The sequence below is a fragment of the Rhinolophus ferrumequinum genome, chromosome 18 (genome assembly GCF_004115265.2).
Source record: "Rhinolophus ferrumequinum isolate MPI-CBG mRhiFer1 chromosome 18, mRhiFer1_v1.p, whole genome shotgun sequence".
NCBI lineage: Eukaryota > Metazoa > Chordata > Mammalia > Chiroptera > Rhinolophidae > Rhinolophus > Rhinolophus ferrumequinum.
The window spans coordinates 32,354,433-32,371,232 of record NC_046301.1 but is presented as its reverse complement, the minus strand read 5'-3'; the positions used below and the strand labels follow the sequence as shown (position 1 = coordinate 32,371,232).

Genomic DNA, 16,800 nt, shown 5'->3' with positions numbered 1-16,800 from the left:
GAGTCCTGATGCCTTGCAACTCAATATCATGTTTCTGTTTAAATGGTCTATGCCATGCTAACTATTTAGTTCTGCCATATTGATATGAGGTACTGATACACACACACATACACACACACTCTTGGAGTAGAAACTTTGCCTAATTACTTTTATATCCCCATTCCCTTTCTGTAAATGTTCAACATATGTTTGAGTAACTTGCATTTGTTACTTAAAGTGGTAACTTTAGCACTTCCAAACTACATTATTTTAGATAAAACTTACAGCTCAAGAATGTATGTCACTGGGCTGATATTTAAGATATGCTAAAAAAAATTCTATGCTGTTCCAGTATTTTCTTTGAGACTCTAATATTTTCACCTTAGAATAAATAAGGCTCTCGTAGGATGTCTCACAAAATGCGACTGAGCGGCTTGTCTTAGAGGCACAAAGAATGCCCCCAGTGCACACCAAGCCTCAGTAGCTGAGTAGGTAGGGAGGTGGAAGCAGGACTGGTGGACAGATTCCTTTTGCTATGAAAACTACTTTGTCCTTCCCATTGTTTTTAGTAACTAAGTAGTTACGAAGCACACTTGACTCTCATGGGATGTTTTATGGGAACACAGCTGTTTAATTATGTACATTAAACCAGGCTTCACTCTTTTCTGTTGTTCTTTCCAACTTTTTCTTTTTTTAATAGTTACGGATGAATGTGACAAAATGAGTACAGGTTTATATATTATGTTTACAAACGAAAGCTTGCATAGAAGAGTCTATGGGATTAACAATGATCAAAACAACTTCTGGGGCTCCGGACTGGAGCACACCCTTCCCTCCATATGCTGAGGAATCACTCTCCACGTTAACTACTCCTCTGTTTGTTAAACTTATTAATTGCATTTGATACTCGGTCTGCGTCAGTGGCCATTACTCATTAACTTCTCTGCCCAAACCAGTGTGTCAAGGTTTTTACTATGACAGTGAAGGACTCCACTGAATCTATGCAAGAGATCGTAACATAAGGATACACTCGGGTTGCGCTGAATGTAACCCACAGCTATGCCTTTAGTAGAGTGAGCAGTAGGAGTAAAAGGAAAAATATGTAAAGAAAGAGAGTTGGGAAAACACAAGGAAGCAAACATTGGAAATACTTTTCCTACACTTTTGTTCATTATACATCAATAAAGTTGGAGAAAATACTTTGACTCCAGAATGCCTCAAAGACTTTTTTTGGTTGACCTCTACCAACATGCTATGACTTCAAAGTTATACAATTGTTGAAAGCATTTCTGCAGAAAGTGTGAAGATGGAGAGGTCCACGTTTACCTTCTACTATTACAAAACCCTTAATTTTTGTCAAACTAATCTCATTATGGGAAGACTAATCTCATTTTGTCAAACTAATCTCATTATGAGTAAGCAGATAAAATACAAGCTAATATGGTTTAATGCTATGAGATGAGGATACCTCATCTCTTAGTGAGAAAGCCCTGGGTCGACGGAGATATAGCAGGGGCTGTCCTGAGTGGCCAGTGGCAACAGGAAGCAGTATAAATGTACCAGGTGTGGGTGTGGAGGCTGGACATTAAGAAGGGAGGGTGCCTCCTTCATACTGATGAAGGCACCGAATCAAGTAAAGCAGAAAGATAAACTATTTAATCATTATAAATAGAGTCACCCTGCCTGTCAGAAGGATTATCAAGAGGGAAAAACAGTTTGGAATGTTATGATATTCATTAAACTGTAAAGGGTGCTAGAAAGGTAATTTGAAAACCAAAACAATCTTATCGTTGAAGTTATATCCATTCATTATTTTATCTGCATGATTACAGAAAGAGCCACACATGGCTCTGAGATGGGTAAGAAGAGAATCAACACCCAGGGATGCATAGTGTGATAAACCACGCTCTTAGCCAGGAAAGCAAAGTGGACCTCTAATTGTAATCCTTAAATTGCTCTTCTCAATGGCGTGTTTTGACTTGTGACTTTGGTAAACTCCTCAAATGTTTTCAGGGCTCTACTCTGTGTGTCAACTGGGGCAAAAGCTTAACATTTCATTGAAGGTTTAGTAATGTAGTGTTAAGATTAAAGCAGTGCCCAGGAGGCCTGAAGGTACTAGCAAATTACACTGGCTTAATCAAGTTATAGGAATTCAGTTTCTTTTACTTCACAGGCTAACCTAGACATGGATAGAGAGACAGATTAACAAACTCATAGATAGAAGCGATAGATAATCTGGTGGTTAAGACATAAGAAGTTTTTATCAGGCTGCTTGTACTGTGAATTCCAACTCTACTGCTTGCTGTGTAAGCTTATGCAGATACTGATTTTTTTTCCTGCCATGGTTTCTTCATCTACGAAATGGAGATTATGGAATTTACTTCATAGGTTGTTGTATTAAATGAGACAGTGCATGCACAGTGTTTGAAATAATATCATGTAAACAGTGGGTGCCCAATGAATGTTAATTATATATTTAAATATTTTTATTGGCTAAAAGACAGTACTACACTGCATTTCTCTAGTCATGGTCTTTAGGGCGAGTAAGCTTCCGCCTCTTATGGTACAGAATCTCTCCCAGAGAGTCCTAAATTGATTCAACCCCGAGGCCTTCCAGCCTTCCGGAGATGAAAACACTGCCTCCAGTGACAGGGCAAAGGGCTCCCTGTACAGTTAGTGTTCGTGGTTCTCCAAGCTTTGCTCACCCTTTAGCTTTAGAGAGAGAATCCATGAAATTGTCTCTTGATCACCTCCTCAAGTTCTTTTACATTTATAGTTTTGATAAAATATTAAATATTTCTTGTCCATTCTCCCATCACTCATGTTTTGTTTCTTATGGTTTTATTTCAAAATCATGTAGATGTAGCCTTGACTCTTTGTCTTCAGGGTTTCGGCCTCCCAGAATAAACGTTGGTCCTCTCTGGGGCTAACTAGCTTAAATATTGCCCATGTTCTTACCATTTAGTGTATCTTTAGAACGGAAATGTTATAATTTACAAGTTGATTATCCTGAAAAATTTATAGAATTAGGTCTATGATAACTTTAGGGATGCCATTCTGTCTTTCAGCAACTCACAAAGAGAGTCTATTTTTGAGAACTTATAAAGGAGATTTTGAAGTCTCCACTGGTATCAGGTTTACAGTGGTTTAAGGACCACCTGACAATGATTCCCAGAGGAATGAGAAAAAAGTCACTGGTACCTCCAAACCTGACTCCTCAGATACTCCTGGAGCTAAGAGATAGAGGACAAGGTGTGTGTGTGTGTGGCGGGGGGCACCTATTCTGAAATGACCACGCTAACTGAAACCAACCAGATAATTTAAGAAAGCCGAACTATTTTGGGACATGAATAATTTAGAACTTGCTGTCACTATTGATCAGACTTTTACAACTTTATAACATCCCTAGAACTATTCAAGAACACTGAGTTTTTTTCTAACATGTTAAAAGTACAGCATCTAGAGGCTAAGTTGCCCCAAAAGTTCCTGCCAACAGTTTATAGTTACTATTGAGTAATAGATTATCAGCTGATATTAAATCCTACTGCCTTGAAAGAAACAGTTTGGATTGCATGTTGTGGCAGAGATGATTAACTGTCCACTGAAGTCCATTCTTTCCTTAGGCACACACAACTAGGCTACATTTCCCAGACGCTCTTTTAGTTAGGTAAGCCATGAAATTAAATTCTAGACTGGAATGTGAGCGGAAGTGAGGTTTGCATTACAGGGAGGAGGGATAAAAGAGCAGCTATGCCTCCTCAGTGTTCTCTATGGAGAGGTGTCCACCAATGCCACATGAAAGCTCCATGTTGATGACAGCAGAACTTCTGCCAGCCTCATTTTCCGAATGAATGCATACAGCAGAGGTTCCCTGTAATAAGAATCTTGTCCTGGGCTGACATATGAATGTGAAATAAGCTTGTGCTATATGTAAGCCAGTATGTGTTTGGATCTATTTATTATAGCACTTTAGCATTTGAAGGGTGGCAGAATAGGCCACCGCAAAATATACTACTTTGGCCTAAGGATGATTTTGAGGTAGAAGCACTTGAAAAACAGCAGATATGAGAAAAGCACTCTGACCTCCCATTTTCTTCCTGAAAGCAGGAGCTAAAACTCTAATGTAAAAGATGCCCTACCTATACCAGGAGGAAAGCAACATTCTTATCACCAGAGACCGGAGTCGAGGCTGAGAGAAATCTGTACAAACAGACCTCCTTAAAATAAAATAACTCTTATCTTCCTTTAGCCTCCCCTATATATTAGTTGCTTTCCTACAACTGCTTCTCTTTGTTCAACCTAGTTTAGAAACACATAGGCCTAGCTCCTTCTTGGGGTCTTCATTTTCCTCTGGCGGTTCCCACATACATGTAAAACTCCATGCTTTTCTCCTGTTAACCTATCTCATGTTGATTTAATTCTCAGGCCCAACCATAGACATGAAGAGGTAAAGTTTGGTCTCCCCACAGCATATCCCAACCACTACATGCACCATACTCTAAAATTACACGCTTTTACTAAAATCACCTAGGAGATCAGATACCTTATCTTCATTTTGTACTTTTCACTTTGTCAAAGGTGCTTTCACATGCATTACTGCTTAGGAGTCTTAAAACAACTCTGAAAATATATATAAATGTTTTTAAAAATAGTACTGCAATAAGATAACTTACAAAGTCACAATTTAGAATAATAGAAATAAACGTATAGTTCAACCTTTTGACATTATGCAATAGAAAATTCCATAGAGCCATTAAAGATAAATTAAAAATTAAAGTTTCAATTCCAAACCCAAGTTGATAATAAATATACTTTGAAGATTTGTGGCCCAAATTACCAATAAGAAAGTATTGTTAACATAGTAAGTGTTCTTACCTGCTAAAGATGACATGTTGATAATGATGCCGCCTTCACCTCCATTTTGCTTACTCATGTAATCCAAACCAAGGTAGGTTCCACTGATAACAGAAACCTAATCCAGACACATGAATGGGAAAAGCAACATAACCATTAGACTCTGTCATATAACCACAAGCCAGTGTTATTGCTATCCCAGGCACCTAAGGAGACTTCTGCAAAAACTAGGCCTTTAAAAGGTTCTGAAATAGCATTTTTCTAAAGCTAGTCATTGGACCTGGATTCTCTTTTTTCTGCCTAACGTTGTAGAACTTATTGCATCTCTGCAAAACTTCACTCAGTTACCCAATCTGAGATTTTATGATAAAGGCTGTATTCCCATAGTGTTTTGTCAACTTTAACTCAATTCTCATCATCTTTAAAAATTCTATGTATTCTGTTTCTTTATAAATATTGGATACAAAATGTATTACCCTTCTTAGAAGCATATGTTTCTCATATCTGGAGAGTCCACATTCATCTGCTCTGTTTAATTCTCTAAGATCTTGCAATACATAAAAAGTTGATAGCCCTTAATTTCCTACACAGTTTTTATTTGCTTTTTTCCCTAATAAAAACTCTATTTTTCATTTGTATCTACTTCTTCCCCATGTGATACAGAGGAAGGTGATCTCCGAGCTTTAGTGTAGACATTGATTAATCTAATTCAGTCATGGAAAGCCCATTCTCCTTGCCATTGATTGGTTTTTGGAACTGGCATGTGACTCATTTCTGGCCAGTGAGACCTGAGAAGGAGTCAGCTGGAGGTGGGGTCTGGGTTGGGGAACGCAGGTGGAAGAGGATGCTGATGAGAAAATTTTCGTTACTCTTAAGAAAACCAGAAAGAAATGATGACATTACTCCTTTTACATTGCTTTGTATGGATGCACAGACTGGGACAAACAGTGATATCGCTAGCATCCTTATGATGAACCCAGCATGAAGAATGGCGGGTGGGAGAGATGGAAAGAAACTGGGTCCTGATGATGTCACTGAGCTGCAGTGTCAAGCAATCCTGACACAGCAATCCTATTGTGTGAGGTCACATAACTATGCTACCCAGTGTGAATGGGAGATGTTCTGTTACTTGGACATAGAATCTCCAGTAATGTCTATCACTTAATTTTGTTCATCACTGCTTGCAATGTCCTTTTGATGGTTTACTCTGCTTCGCTACTCCTCTCTACATGGAAGCACCTTTTCTGTTTTATTCTAACATTGAAGAATTCACCACTGCCAAAAACAACCTGTGATATGAAACTTATATTTGAACCCCTTTTTTTTTTTGCCCCTTTTGGGTTTAAGAACTCCTCTCCCTTCCAACTCAATTCTAAAAGGTGAAAATTTTCTGTGGACATCTGAAGTCCTCCTTTTTTCATTCTTTACAATACTGCAAAGAAAATAATACGCTAGATAATGAGTGTGTAACTGAAGGCACATATTGGTGTTTACCTTCTTTTCATTTTAAAAAGTCCTTTGGGAGTTTCTTGACAAGCATTCAGAGTTGCCTCTCTACCTAGTAATAGGAGTTCTAGACCATAAAGGTAAATCGAAGATTCTGTTCACTTAAGCCATGTGTCAGTTTGATATTAAGTAAGCTTAGGGAGAATGCGTAAAATCTCCATGTGATTCCTTTTAAAATAGAAACACAAAACATTAATGGTTTATATAAGAAGGAAAAAATGTAGATGGCTGAAATTACTGAAGTCAGTTAAATGTTGTTAGTTTCTGCCCGGGTCTCCAGCATGTCTGGACAGAATTTCTGTTTACGCATATTGGTGCTATGCTTTTATTCTCAGGTATTTACAGCTTTGCTGACACCCCACTTTTGTGTTTTCAACATCTACAAGAGGCAGCTAGATAGAAAATCTGGGAATATGTAAACTTTACTTATTTATTTTTTTAAAAAAAGCAAGATTTATTCCCAGATCTTTGGTGAAGGAAGACAAAGGATAATTTTCTCATCCATTATCAGGGTAAGAAGTGAGTAATTTTTCAAATGAAAATGTTCTTGGTATAAATCTGCATGACAAGGTCTGATGCTTTCATGTGCATAGATGATATTTTCACCTCTTTTCTTTTACTCTAATAATGTCTTCCCTTTCCCAGATATCAAAGAAATTATTAGAAAACAATTGTTAGGAATTGTTAGGAAATAAAATGTTTTCTGTTAATATTCTAAGTATGTATTTTTGCCCTTTGGCAATGTCTCTATATCTTATAGTTTGAGTCATTATAATATCAAGCATCTAGAGAGAAAAAAAGAAAATTATAGACATGTTCTAGCTACAAACACAAAATAGCTGGACTCTATAGTATATTTTAATCCATTTTGTAAAGGAAGTTAAAATTTTATATTTAATTCTCAAAAAAACTCTTATGTCTATTTTTACATAGTGAGAATAAATAAAAATCCAGTTATTGACAAAATTATCTAATTAACACATGCTTTCTCAATATTTTTGGTTATGAAGAGACAATTTTTATATATAATACTTAAATTGTAATTATGTTATATTTGAAATCTGAAATTATTTTTTTCACTAAAGCATTCTATAACTTAAAACAACTCTCATCAATTCCCCTATACTGGGAATAATTCTTCAGTAATACAGATAAATGGACAAATAGCTTACTTGTTTAACTCTTCTTATCAGGCACCATGTCTTCCTACATTTTTACATACACACATATATAGTGTGTGTGCATGCTACTAAAATTTTCTAATCTGGCATTTCCCTTATCTCATCTCCCTCCACTCTGGGAGTCCTTTTAGTTTATTTATGGTTCTCATCCTACACTGCAACTTTTTTTTTTTTAATTCTGTCATTTAAACCATGAAACTTTGCCTTTCAGGTTCTTGTCTTTTCTCCAGCCCAATTCTCAAGGAATATACTAATATAGTTGACCATTTTTTTCTGAAATCTTTTTTCATCTTTTATTTTTCATGTTCAGTCTTTTTAAATTTTTGCTTGTGTAGGGTAAATATTATGTCTTTGCTCTTGCAGAAGCTACTTATAATCTAGTAAATTCTGCCTAAGTACAATAGTTCAATTGGATCTTTAGATATTACAGAGTAGCATTAACAGAAAGTAGGTACTAATTTAATTTGTAATCAACATCTTGGGAGCCAAGAAAAGGGAGCACATTGACAATAGCGTTTCTATCCATTTCCTCGACTCTTCATTTAGAGGTAGAGCAGGGCAGAGGAACCCACCTCATATAGAGACGAGGTAGTGAGAATGAAAAAAGTATAGGTTTTTATACTCAAGAGGAGAAGTACAATTTATTGAGTGAATACTATGCAGTAGCACTGTGCTGGATGCTTCATACAAATTTATGTAAACTTAATCATCCTTAGAGGTTATCGTCATCCTTTCACAAACTGGGAAATTTAAGATCAGAGAAATAAAATAGAAGTTCATGAATTCTAAATTCAGGACTAAAATCTACTTTTGACTAATTCTAAATGCATACCCTTTCCAAGTTCAAATCTTTTAATTCTGGGGAAAAAAATCACCAGCAATAGCTATCTATTTTGTTTAACTTTTATTGAATATACTAAAGAATTCAATATATGTTGTTATATGTCCAAATTGTATTGTAAATCCTACTTGGATGGGGATGAATTATTTAGGTTTACTAAAGCTTCAAAATGTAAAATCAGTACATTACAGAATGTGCTTATCAATATTCAAAGTTAAATCTACCTCTGCCCAATTGCCAGAGTAACCTTTGATAGTTACACAAAGACTTTTTTCTGAACATTCCCAGTGAACTCTGAGCTGCTATAATAAGGCTGGTGTGATTGGCTTCAGACTAAGGAGGAAGTACAGAATAACTTAATGGAAACAAAAGATTAGGAAGAGGTTTAATATATCCGTTGTGTGGGAGGAGTAGTGAGATCGAAAAATAAGGAAGGGATAAATTTGGTAAGGAGTAAAAGTGGAAGGATAGATAATACTGTTTAGCAATGGCTGACGTATAAGGAAATCATCCCAATATGCATTAAAACACAAAATTGAATATCCATTGTAGGTGAAACATCAAAGAATGGCAGTTTACCCAATAAATATTAATTGAACATCTACTCTGTACACAAAACAATAATTGTCTGTCTTAAAAGAGCTTATATAGCATATTAGCATAAATTACACTTATATAAAAATAATTCTATAAAATAATAATTCTAAAAAAATTGAAAAATAGGTACATCCTATAAGAATGGTATAAAGATGTTGTATGAGATTTCAGAAGAGGGAGAGATATGTAGTGAGGTCCTTTAACTAGTGGCTACTCTCTGACATGGGCAGGAACATGGAAAAATGTGCTAAAGTACACATAGGATTGTATAAGGAGGCCAATTACATTCAGAGCAGAGTCTAAAAATATTATTGTACAAACCACACACAAATATTTGCATTATACTAACAGAGATAATCAAGGTGGAAGGACAATGATTGGTCATACCATAATCTACCCTTGCAATGGGTGTCCTAGGTAGGAGGTGAAGTAACACGATGTTTTAAAGTTACAAACATGGGGAACAAAGGTTATATCTTTTTCTATGTAAATTAAATAAATGTTATCAGTCCCTAGAGTTAGACTAAGGAGTGGCCAATGTCAGCAGAGCCCAAGAAAAATAAAGGCCAGCTAAATTTCAATGAGGAAGGATCCAGGAGAGTGAATTGTAATCAAAGGGGTCAAATAACATTCCACTGGTCTTCCAGATTTTTCTACTTTCAGATAATGTAGGAAGTTCCCAGCTTGGAGCAGATGTTTATTCACCTAGGCTATATTCAAGCAAACATACTCTCTTAGCTGGATGAAGACAGATAATTCGAATTCTATAATCTTTTCATTTTTTTTCATGTTTCTTATATTAACTCATTTCACACTGTTTTCTGACATCTGACTTCTCAGAGGAAAGACCCAGTAGGTGTCTGTTACAAATGCATTATACATAGTGGCCTCTAACTATAAATGTGACCTTTATCTGTAGATACGTATTAATGATGAAACTATTAAAAATAACTATTAAAAGTGCTGCTAAAGGGAGAAAGCTGCTGCATGATTTGTGCTTTTTCACTAGGATGTCTGATGCAAAAAAAGTGTCACTAGGTAATTTTGGAGAGTGGAATAAGTTTATAAAAATATATTCTTAAAAATTAAATAAAATAAAAAATTAAAAGAAATTAAAAGAAATTCTTTAAAATTCCTGAAGCTCCCAATTGGTTGTATATTCAATTTTTTTTTTTTTTATCTGACAACCAAAGGACTTAATGAAATATGGTTCATAATAAGTCAGGGTAACCACCAAAGGTTAAATAAATAACATAGTTTTCTTACCAGCTGAAGAAAATTAAAGCTATCCAAAGGAATGCAAGAAAGGAACAGAAAAAGAAAGAAAACTTAGTAAATATAAAATATGAAGTAAAGTGGAAGAAATAAATCCTACTAGAAGAGTAAAAATAAATGTAAGTGGCTTAAATTCACAAATATAAAAAGCAGATGTTCCCAGATGGGATTTAAAAAACGAGATCTCATATTATACTGTCAGTAAGACACAAAGATGACATAAAATGTTACTTATATTTTCAACATAATGTAATAGAAAAAAGATTTGCCTAGTAAATGTGAACCAAAATAAAACATCAGTATCGATTTTATATATGGAAATACAGAATGGATCAAAACATCACATGTTGCAAAAGGAGATACAACTTAAAAACCAAATCAAAAATCAATAAATTATAATCACTAGCAATTTATGCTCCAAATACTATGAGTTTATAATGTAGAGTCCAAACTGACAGAATTACTGAAAAGGGTAGGCAAATTAAAATTAACATTTGTCATTTGAGAAATGATTACATTCTGTTAAAAAAAATGATGTATCAGGAGAGAAAAGTCAGTAAAGGAATAATTGAAACTCAAACCAAATAGGAATATTGCAAGAAAAGAAAATTATAAGCTACTGTCATTTAAAAGCAAAGAGACACAAATGCAAAATTAAATTAGGTATAAATAAGCCAATTAAATGGTGTATTAAACATTGATATATCTCAATAAAATATGATTAAGCCAAGAGATATAGGTATGGTTCACAGTCAGAAAATGTTCATTTTATTTCACTTACATTACTAGCCTAAAGTAGAAGAAAATCATAGAATTGTCTTAACTCAGGAAATGCAGTTGTCAGGTTTCTTTAAACATTCTCTCTCTCTCTCTCTACCTGACTTTCAGGATAAAAATCTTAATAACTGCAGAGTTCAAAAGTCATTTTAGTCTTGTTTTCTGTTATCTTTCTGGAATTAAGTTAAGATTTACTTTTTAAATAAATTAGGCCAGGGTTAGCAATCTTTTGAGGATGATAAATATTTTATGCGTTACACATTATAGGATCTCTGCCACAATTATTCAATTCCACTGTTGCAGGATAAAAGTAGCCAGAGACAATGTGTAAATGTCATATGCTGTCATCCTTTTTACACTTCTTTTTACTTTACTTCAACCATTTAAAAATCTAAACCCATTTTTAGCTTGTGGATGATATAAAACCAGATGGCAGGCTAGTGTGTCCTGTGGGCCATACTTTGCCAATTCCTATGTAATAAACCATGTTGTTTTTCATATTTCCTTTAATATTTTAAGACAGACTTATTTTCATAATTGAAAGTCTCAAATGTCTTCCCATTTGTAAAAGGAAATGCTTTTTTCCCTAGTTTCTGTGACTTCTCTTTCTATATTACAGGTCATTGTATTGTTTCCATGAATATAAGAACTGTTTTTCCTTTAAAAATATCACATTATTAAGTCATTTTAGGCAAAAAGCATGGCTAAGATAACTTACCAAATTAATTTGCAGCGTTTTTTCCCAGTTTTTCTCATTATTCACTCCAGCATTATTGACCAAAATGTCCAGTCTTCCAAAGTGGTCTACAACTTTTCTGAAAGTATCTAGTTAAAAAAAGAGACATTACAGATATGTTCTTATTTCCATGTATACATTTAAGTCCTATCTTATGCCATGAAATGAATTTTTATGTATCCACCGTGATAGTGAAAATTGCACTCTTAGAGCATCACTTAATGCCTTGCTCCTCAAAGTATGGTTTGTGAGTGAGTAACATCAACCAGCAGTACCTGGGAACTTGTTAGAAAGTCAGAATTTGTGGCTACCACAGACCTACTGAATCAGAATCTTAACTTGAGTAAGATCTACAGATGATTTGTATGCACCTTACAGTTCTGCAAGCAGTGATATCATGGAATAAATTTTAGAGAACTGACCCGCCTAAGCTAAGAGCTCTTGGAAGTCAGTTGGGCAGCCAGCATCTCTCTAAGAAGTTACTGAAGCTCTGTGGTTTAGACTATGACAAATATCCTTTTCTTAATGTCATATTATCTTCATAAAGTGTTATGTTAAACACAACTCTTCTTGTGTTTTCAGATCCATTATGGTCACTTCAGGGAGTTTTGCTATCCTAGTAAGTAAAATCAACTTTTTATTCAGTTGATTTTATTTGATCACTGTAACTTTAATGTTTACTATTTCATCATGTTTTCTTTCTATTATTACCACTTGGTATTACTAGTTTGCCAAGATTCTAAGGCCTGAAGATCACTCATTTCATTGTCCAACCACATATCCAGTGCTGGCAAACTGTCCTAAGGCAGTACATACTAGGCTTTTTACTACCTTTGTATTGAGAAACACATTATTTCTCAAAGTTGACTTTTACATAGTTCTATTGATTTAAGTTGTCTCCCTGGGCCTTTTACTATTGATTTTAGTTCTATTACTTAAGGCTATCGATAACAATTGCTAGTGCTCTTCCAAATGACAGATATGTGTTCTCTGGTCTTGGGGCCAATATGTGAATTCCTTGAAAAAAGTACATTCACACAAACTTTACTTTGATTGAAATAAAATCATAGAATTTTTAACAACCACCAGACATACTGAGGAGGGTATGGATTAATCCGTTCCCAAATAGATAAAATATTATGCAAGTTAATTGACAAAAATAGTGGCAAGATTTTCTAATATGTGCCCTTTACACTACCCTTTACCATAATGGAATGGAAAACAACAAAATAAATACTGTTTTACAGAATTTTTTAAATGCTTCTGAAGATCTCAAACTGATTCCAGAAAAGGTCCTCCAGTGGAAAACATGTAAGGAATATTTTTTCTTTTTCTTTCCTTCTTTCCCAAGAATGTCCTACTCTTCAGAACTCTACATTCACAGTATAGGAAATTAGGTTGTTGAATATGTATGTCTAATTGCTTCTTTAATTTTCTTTCCTCATTTTGATCTCCACTGCCTTCCTTAGATTCTTCTCTTAGCAATGTATAATACATCATCTTCTTTCTGACCTACCACTGAATTTGGGGCTCAAGCAATTTATGATCTAGCCCTTGCTGACATGTGTCTGTGGTACTCTTTATAATGAAGCTAAACCCTCCATGTTGCACTTTTTCATTTGTAAAATGAGTTATGTCTTGGTCATCTCCAAGAACACTTTCACCTCTGGATTTTTATGATTTCAATGCAGACTCCCTTGGTCACAGTCTAAACCGTTTCAAAAGTTGTAGTCAGCATTAAATTCTGAAATTGGAAGAGTCAATGCCATGTTTTCCTCAAGTGCAAATAAGTGCTAATTTCCAGACAACATGTGGATTTCTCATGACCACATGCCTTTCTCTGGCCACTCATTATGTATCTGAGTGTCCTCCTCCACAATCACTTATCCTTAAGGAATGTGTTTACAGTCAAGGTACTAATTTTAAATACAGAAAAGCAAAACAATTAAGGTTAAATGTCACATGTGAAACTACATAAATTCAGACAGAAATAGCTTCCAGATGATCTATACTGTTTCCTATTCCATCAGCATGGAAACTGAGATTTGACGTGCCTCTGTTCTGGATCCAAGATATCACATGCAACCAACAAAACTTTATCCTCTGGAGAAATATATCCCACCAGCATTGTCTACAGATCTCGTCTACTCATGCTTGTAATCCATGTTATAGATCTTTATTAGCATTTCCAGATTCTAATTACATATCTTCCTTTAAAGCAATTTTCCTTAACTGTAGGGGAACATTCCCTTCTTAACATGCCGCTTCATTTTCAATAGTCACATAATATCCCAACATTGTCAAAGAAAGTCACACTTCCCTGTCCCTTTAAGACCAGGAGTACTAGAATGATTTTTATGGAAGTTTTTTTTTTTTTTTTTTTTTTGCTTATATATGTACTTAACAATTACTCAGTCTTTCAATAAAACTTTGTGAGGTACAAATATTTTATTTTTCTATTTTTTCCTCGGAAAAAAATGTGTTTTTTCATGCAAATCTATTGGGCTTCTATATGACCAAATCTGTTTATTGTGTACACCAATACTGTCCTTGATATTTCACAAGTAGATTGTTCTATTTTAAGTGAGTAGACGGAAACAGGAAAGCATTGAGGAAAGTCTGATAGAAACTTTTCTTCTGCCATTCTAACACTGCCGTACAGCTACTATTACATTTAAAGTGGGAAAAAACCAAAGAGAACATCTGGTTCAAAGCACCTAGCACGTCTGTGATGATGAACTTTAATCCTGCATTTTCCTACGTTTGAAAGAGAAAGGCTGCCACATTTCATTGTAACTGGACTGGGTGTCTTCCAGCTTTCTGGGAGAAGTTGTTTGTCACAGTCCCTTAGCCTACATTTAACTTTCCAAGTTCCAGCTGCAATTTCAATCATTTAATAATTACTGTAGCAGCACTGTCTTTGAATACCCAAAGGAATTTTGATTACATTATGCGCTGCCAAATGACTAAAAAAAAAAAGGGTTTCTCAAGCAGACTTGGGTTTTCCCCCCCGCTTTGTTTTTGTGGCTATTGGGATGTCAGTAGGAAACATAACACTCCAAGCTATCTCTTGGAGCTCAGGGGTAGCTGCTCTCCAGGAGCAGGCCCGACTGCCTGCCCCCGGGTGACTCTGGCTCTGGGCTGCTTCAGGTTATTGCTTGTTGAAGGCTGATGCGTGCTCCGCGTTGATAGATGGATCCCCCTCTTACCTCTCAGTTGTTCCTGGTCAGCTACATCACACTGTATGAATAGAGTCTTCTGAGGTTCAAACTGCTCATCCAGGGCAGCTTTACACTTCATACCTGCTTCCAGGTTCCAATCTACCAACGCTACCTGTAGATAGAGGAGAGGAGAGGAGTCCAAGTCCTGCGCAGCTCATGAAACAGACACACAGACGAACAGTAAATAAACAACAGGACTCTCCTCTTTGGGACCTGACATTCGGCAATTAAAGTTCAGGTTCTCTCCCAGTCCCTTCTGAGATCTGCTCAAGAGCATCAGCCTCAGCAGCTTTTGGAAGTGGCAAGGTGGGCACTTGGGGGGCAGCCTCCCTATCTTCCCGGGAAGCCCTGGGTTTTGGCGCCGGGGGACGGGGTGCGCGGGGAGAGCGGCAAGCCTCCCGGTGAGCAGACAAGTTTCCGCGGCTGGGCGCCGCTCTTACCTTGGCGCCTTTGTGCAGTAGCGCCTCTGCAACGGCTTTGCCGATGCCCTGCGCCGCGCCGGTCACCAGAGCCACTTTGCCGTTCACGTGCATGGTGTGGCCGCAGCTCGGGCGGTGGGCGAGCTCGGCGTCTCCGCGCCGCCGCCGCTTTTATGTTCCCCTGCGCGCGCGTGCACCCCGGCTGGGCGCTCTCCTGCGAGTGGGCGGGGATGAAACTGTCAAGCCAACGCCGGGGCACCCAAGGCTGTGTCACCTGGTTGTGAGCGCTCCCAGGAGCCAAGCTGCGCGATCTTTGCCTTCCTGACTCTCAGCCAATCCAGGTCACAGCCTCGGTCAACTGCTGGCGGTGAGCTGACAGAAAAAGCAGAAAGGTTCTTTCGAAAAGAGATTTCCCTTCAGTGCGCTGAAGCTGAAGACCACCCAGATAAAGGGAAGGCAGAGGAGAGGCTTGGGAGCTTGGTTTCCGCCTCCTGACTCCAAGTCCCCTCCTACCCCCGCCACCCTCCCCCCTAAACAAAAACAAGCAAACAAAGCAAAATTTTAGGGATGTTGCTCTTTTGTGTCAATTTAAGTTATTGTCTGAATTCCAATCTCATGGCCATTGGGGTGGAGATGAGGGAGCAGAGATAACCAATAGCACTGTTTTTGTTTTTGTTTTTATTTATTTATTTATTTTTTTTTTGACAAACTTGTGCAGCTTTTGGAAATGAGAAGGGAACGGTGCTCTGACCAGAAACCCTTGAATCTTATTTCAAGGCTGAGACTTTGGGAATCGTGAGGGCACTTCTGTTTCAGATCAATATCAATTGTGTTTCGTCTTGAGAGTGCTCCGCAAGAACTGTCATCATTGACTTGCACAGCACTTCCAGGTCGCTGTTAGCCTGGTGAATTCTTGGCTCAATGGAATCTTTGCTAGTTGAATCATACTAGCTTTGGAGGCTTGAAGTGTGGAACAGAAGTTCCCTAACCTCCAGGAACTTGAGTACAGCTGTGTGCTGAGATGCATTCAGCTGGGGCTATTTCGCTGACCTCGTCACTTTGTTTTGTCTTTTCTCATGTTATCACGCACAGGCTTCGATTTTATTTCTGTAAACTTAATATCTGTTGGCATTTGTTTCCAGGAACAAAGAAATCTAAGCACTTGGGGAAATGAACTTTGTGTACTTCTTTGCTGCTTAGAGGACAGGAGAGAGGTGATTGGCTCAGCAGGGAAGGTGTGTTTGGGGAGGCTGTGTAACATATATGTTGGCAGTAAGCCACTGCAGCAGGTCCTCAAAGTTGATTTGAAATTGAGCCTTGAAAAAAATATTGAGAAATTAAGACAAGAAGCGAGAGATTGATATTTTATCATGATCATTAAAATTGCAAGGTGAAGAGTAAGTTGAGGTATTAT

General features: G+C 36.8%; 1 protein-coding gene across 1 annotated transcript in view; it reads right to left on the bottom strand.

The window, feature by feature from the left end:
- Positions 1–15,789, bottom strand: part of HPGD (15-hydroxyprostaglandin dehydrogenase) — a 28,471-nt gene extending 12,682 nt beyond the window's left edge. Inside the window, exons 1-4 of the mRNA XM_033135053.1 lie at positions 15,408–15,789; positions 14,956–15,079; positions 11,729–11,835; positions 4,855–4,951 (exon numbers count right to left, since the gene is read on the bottom strand). Coding sequence (XP_032990944.1) covers positions 4,855–4,951; positions 11,729–11,835; positions 14,956–15,079; positions 15,408–15,500 — 421 coding nt within the window. The 5' untranslated portion in view covers positions 15,501–15,789. The remainder of the gene's footprint in view (positions 1–4,854; positions 4,952–11,728; positions 11,836–14,955; positions 15,080–15,407) is intronic.
- Positions 15,790–16,800: the final 1,011 nt, after the last annotated feature.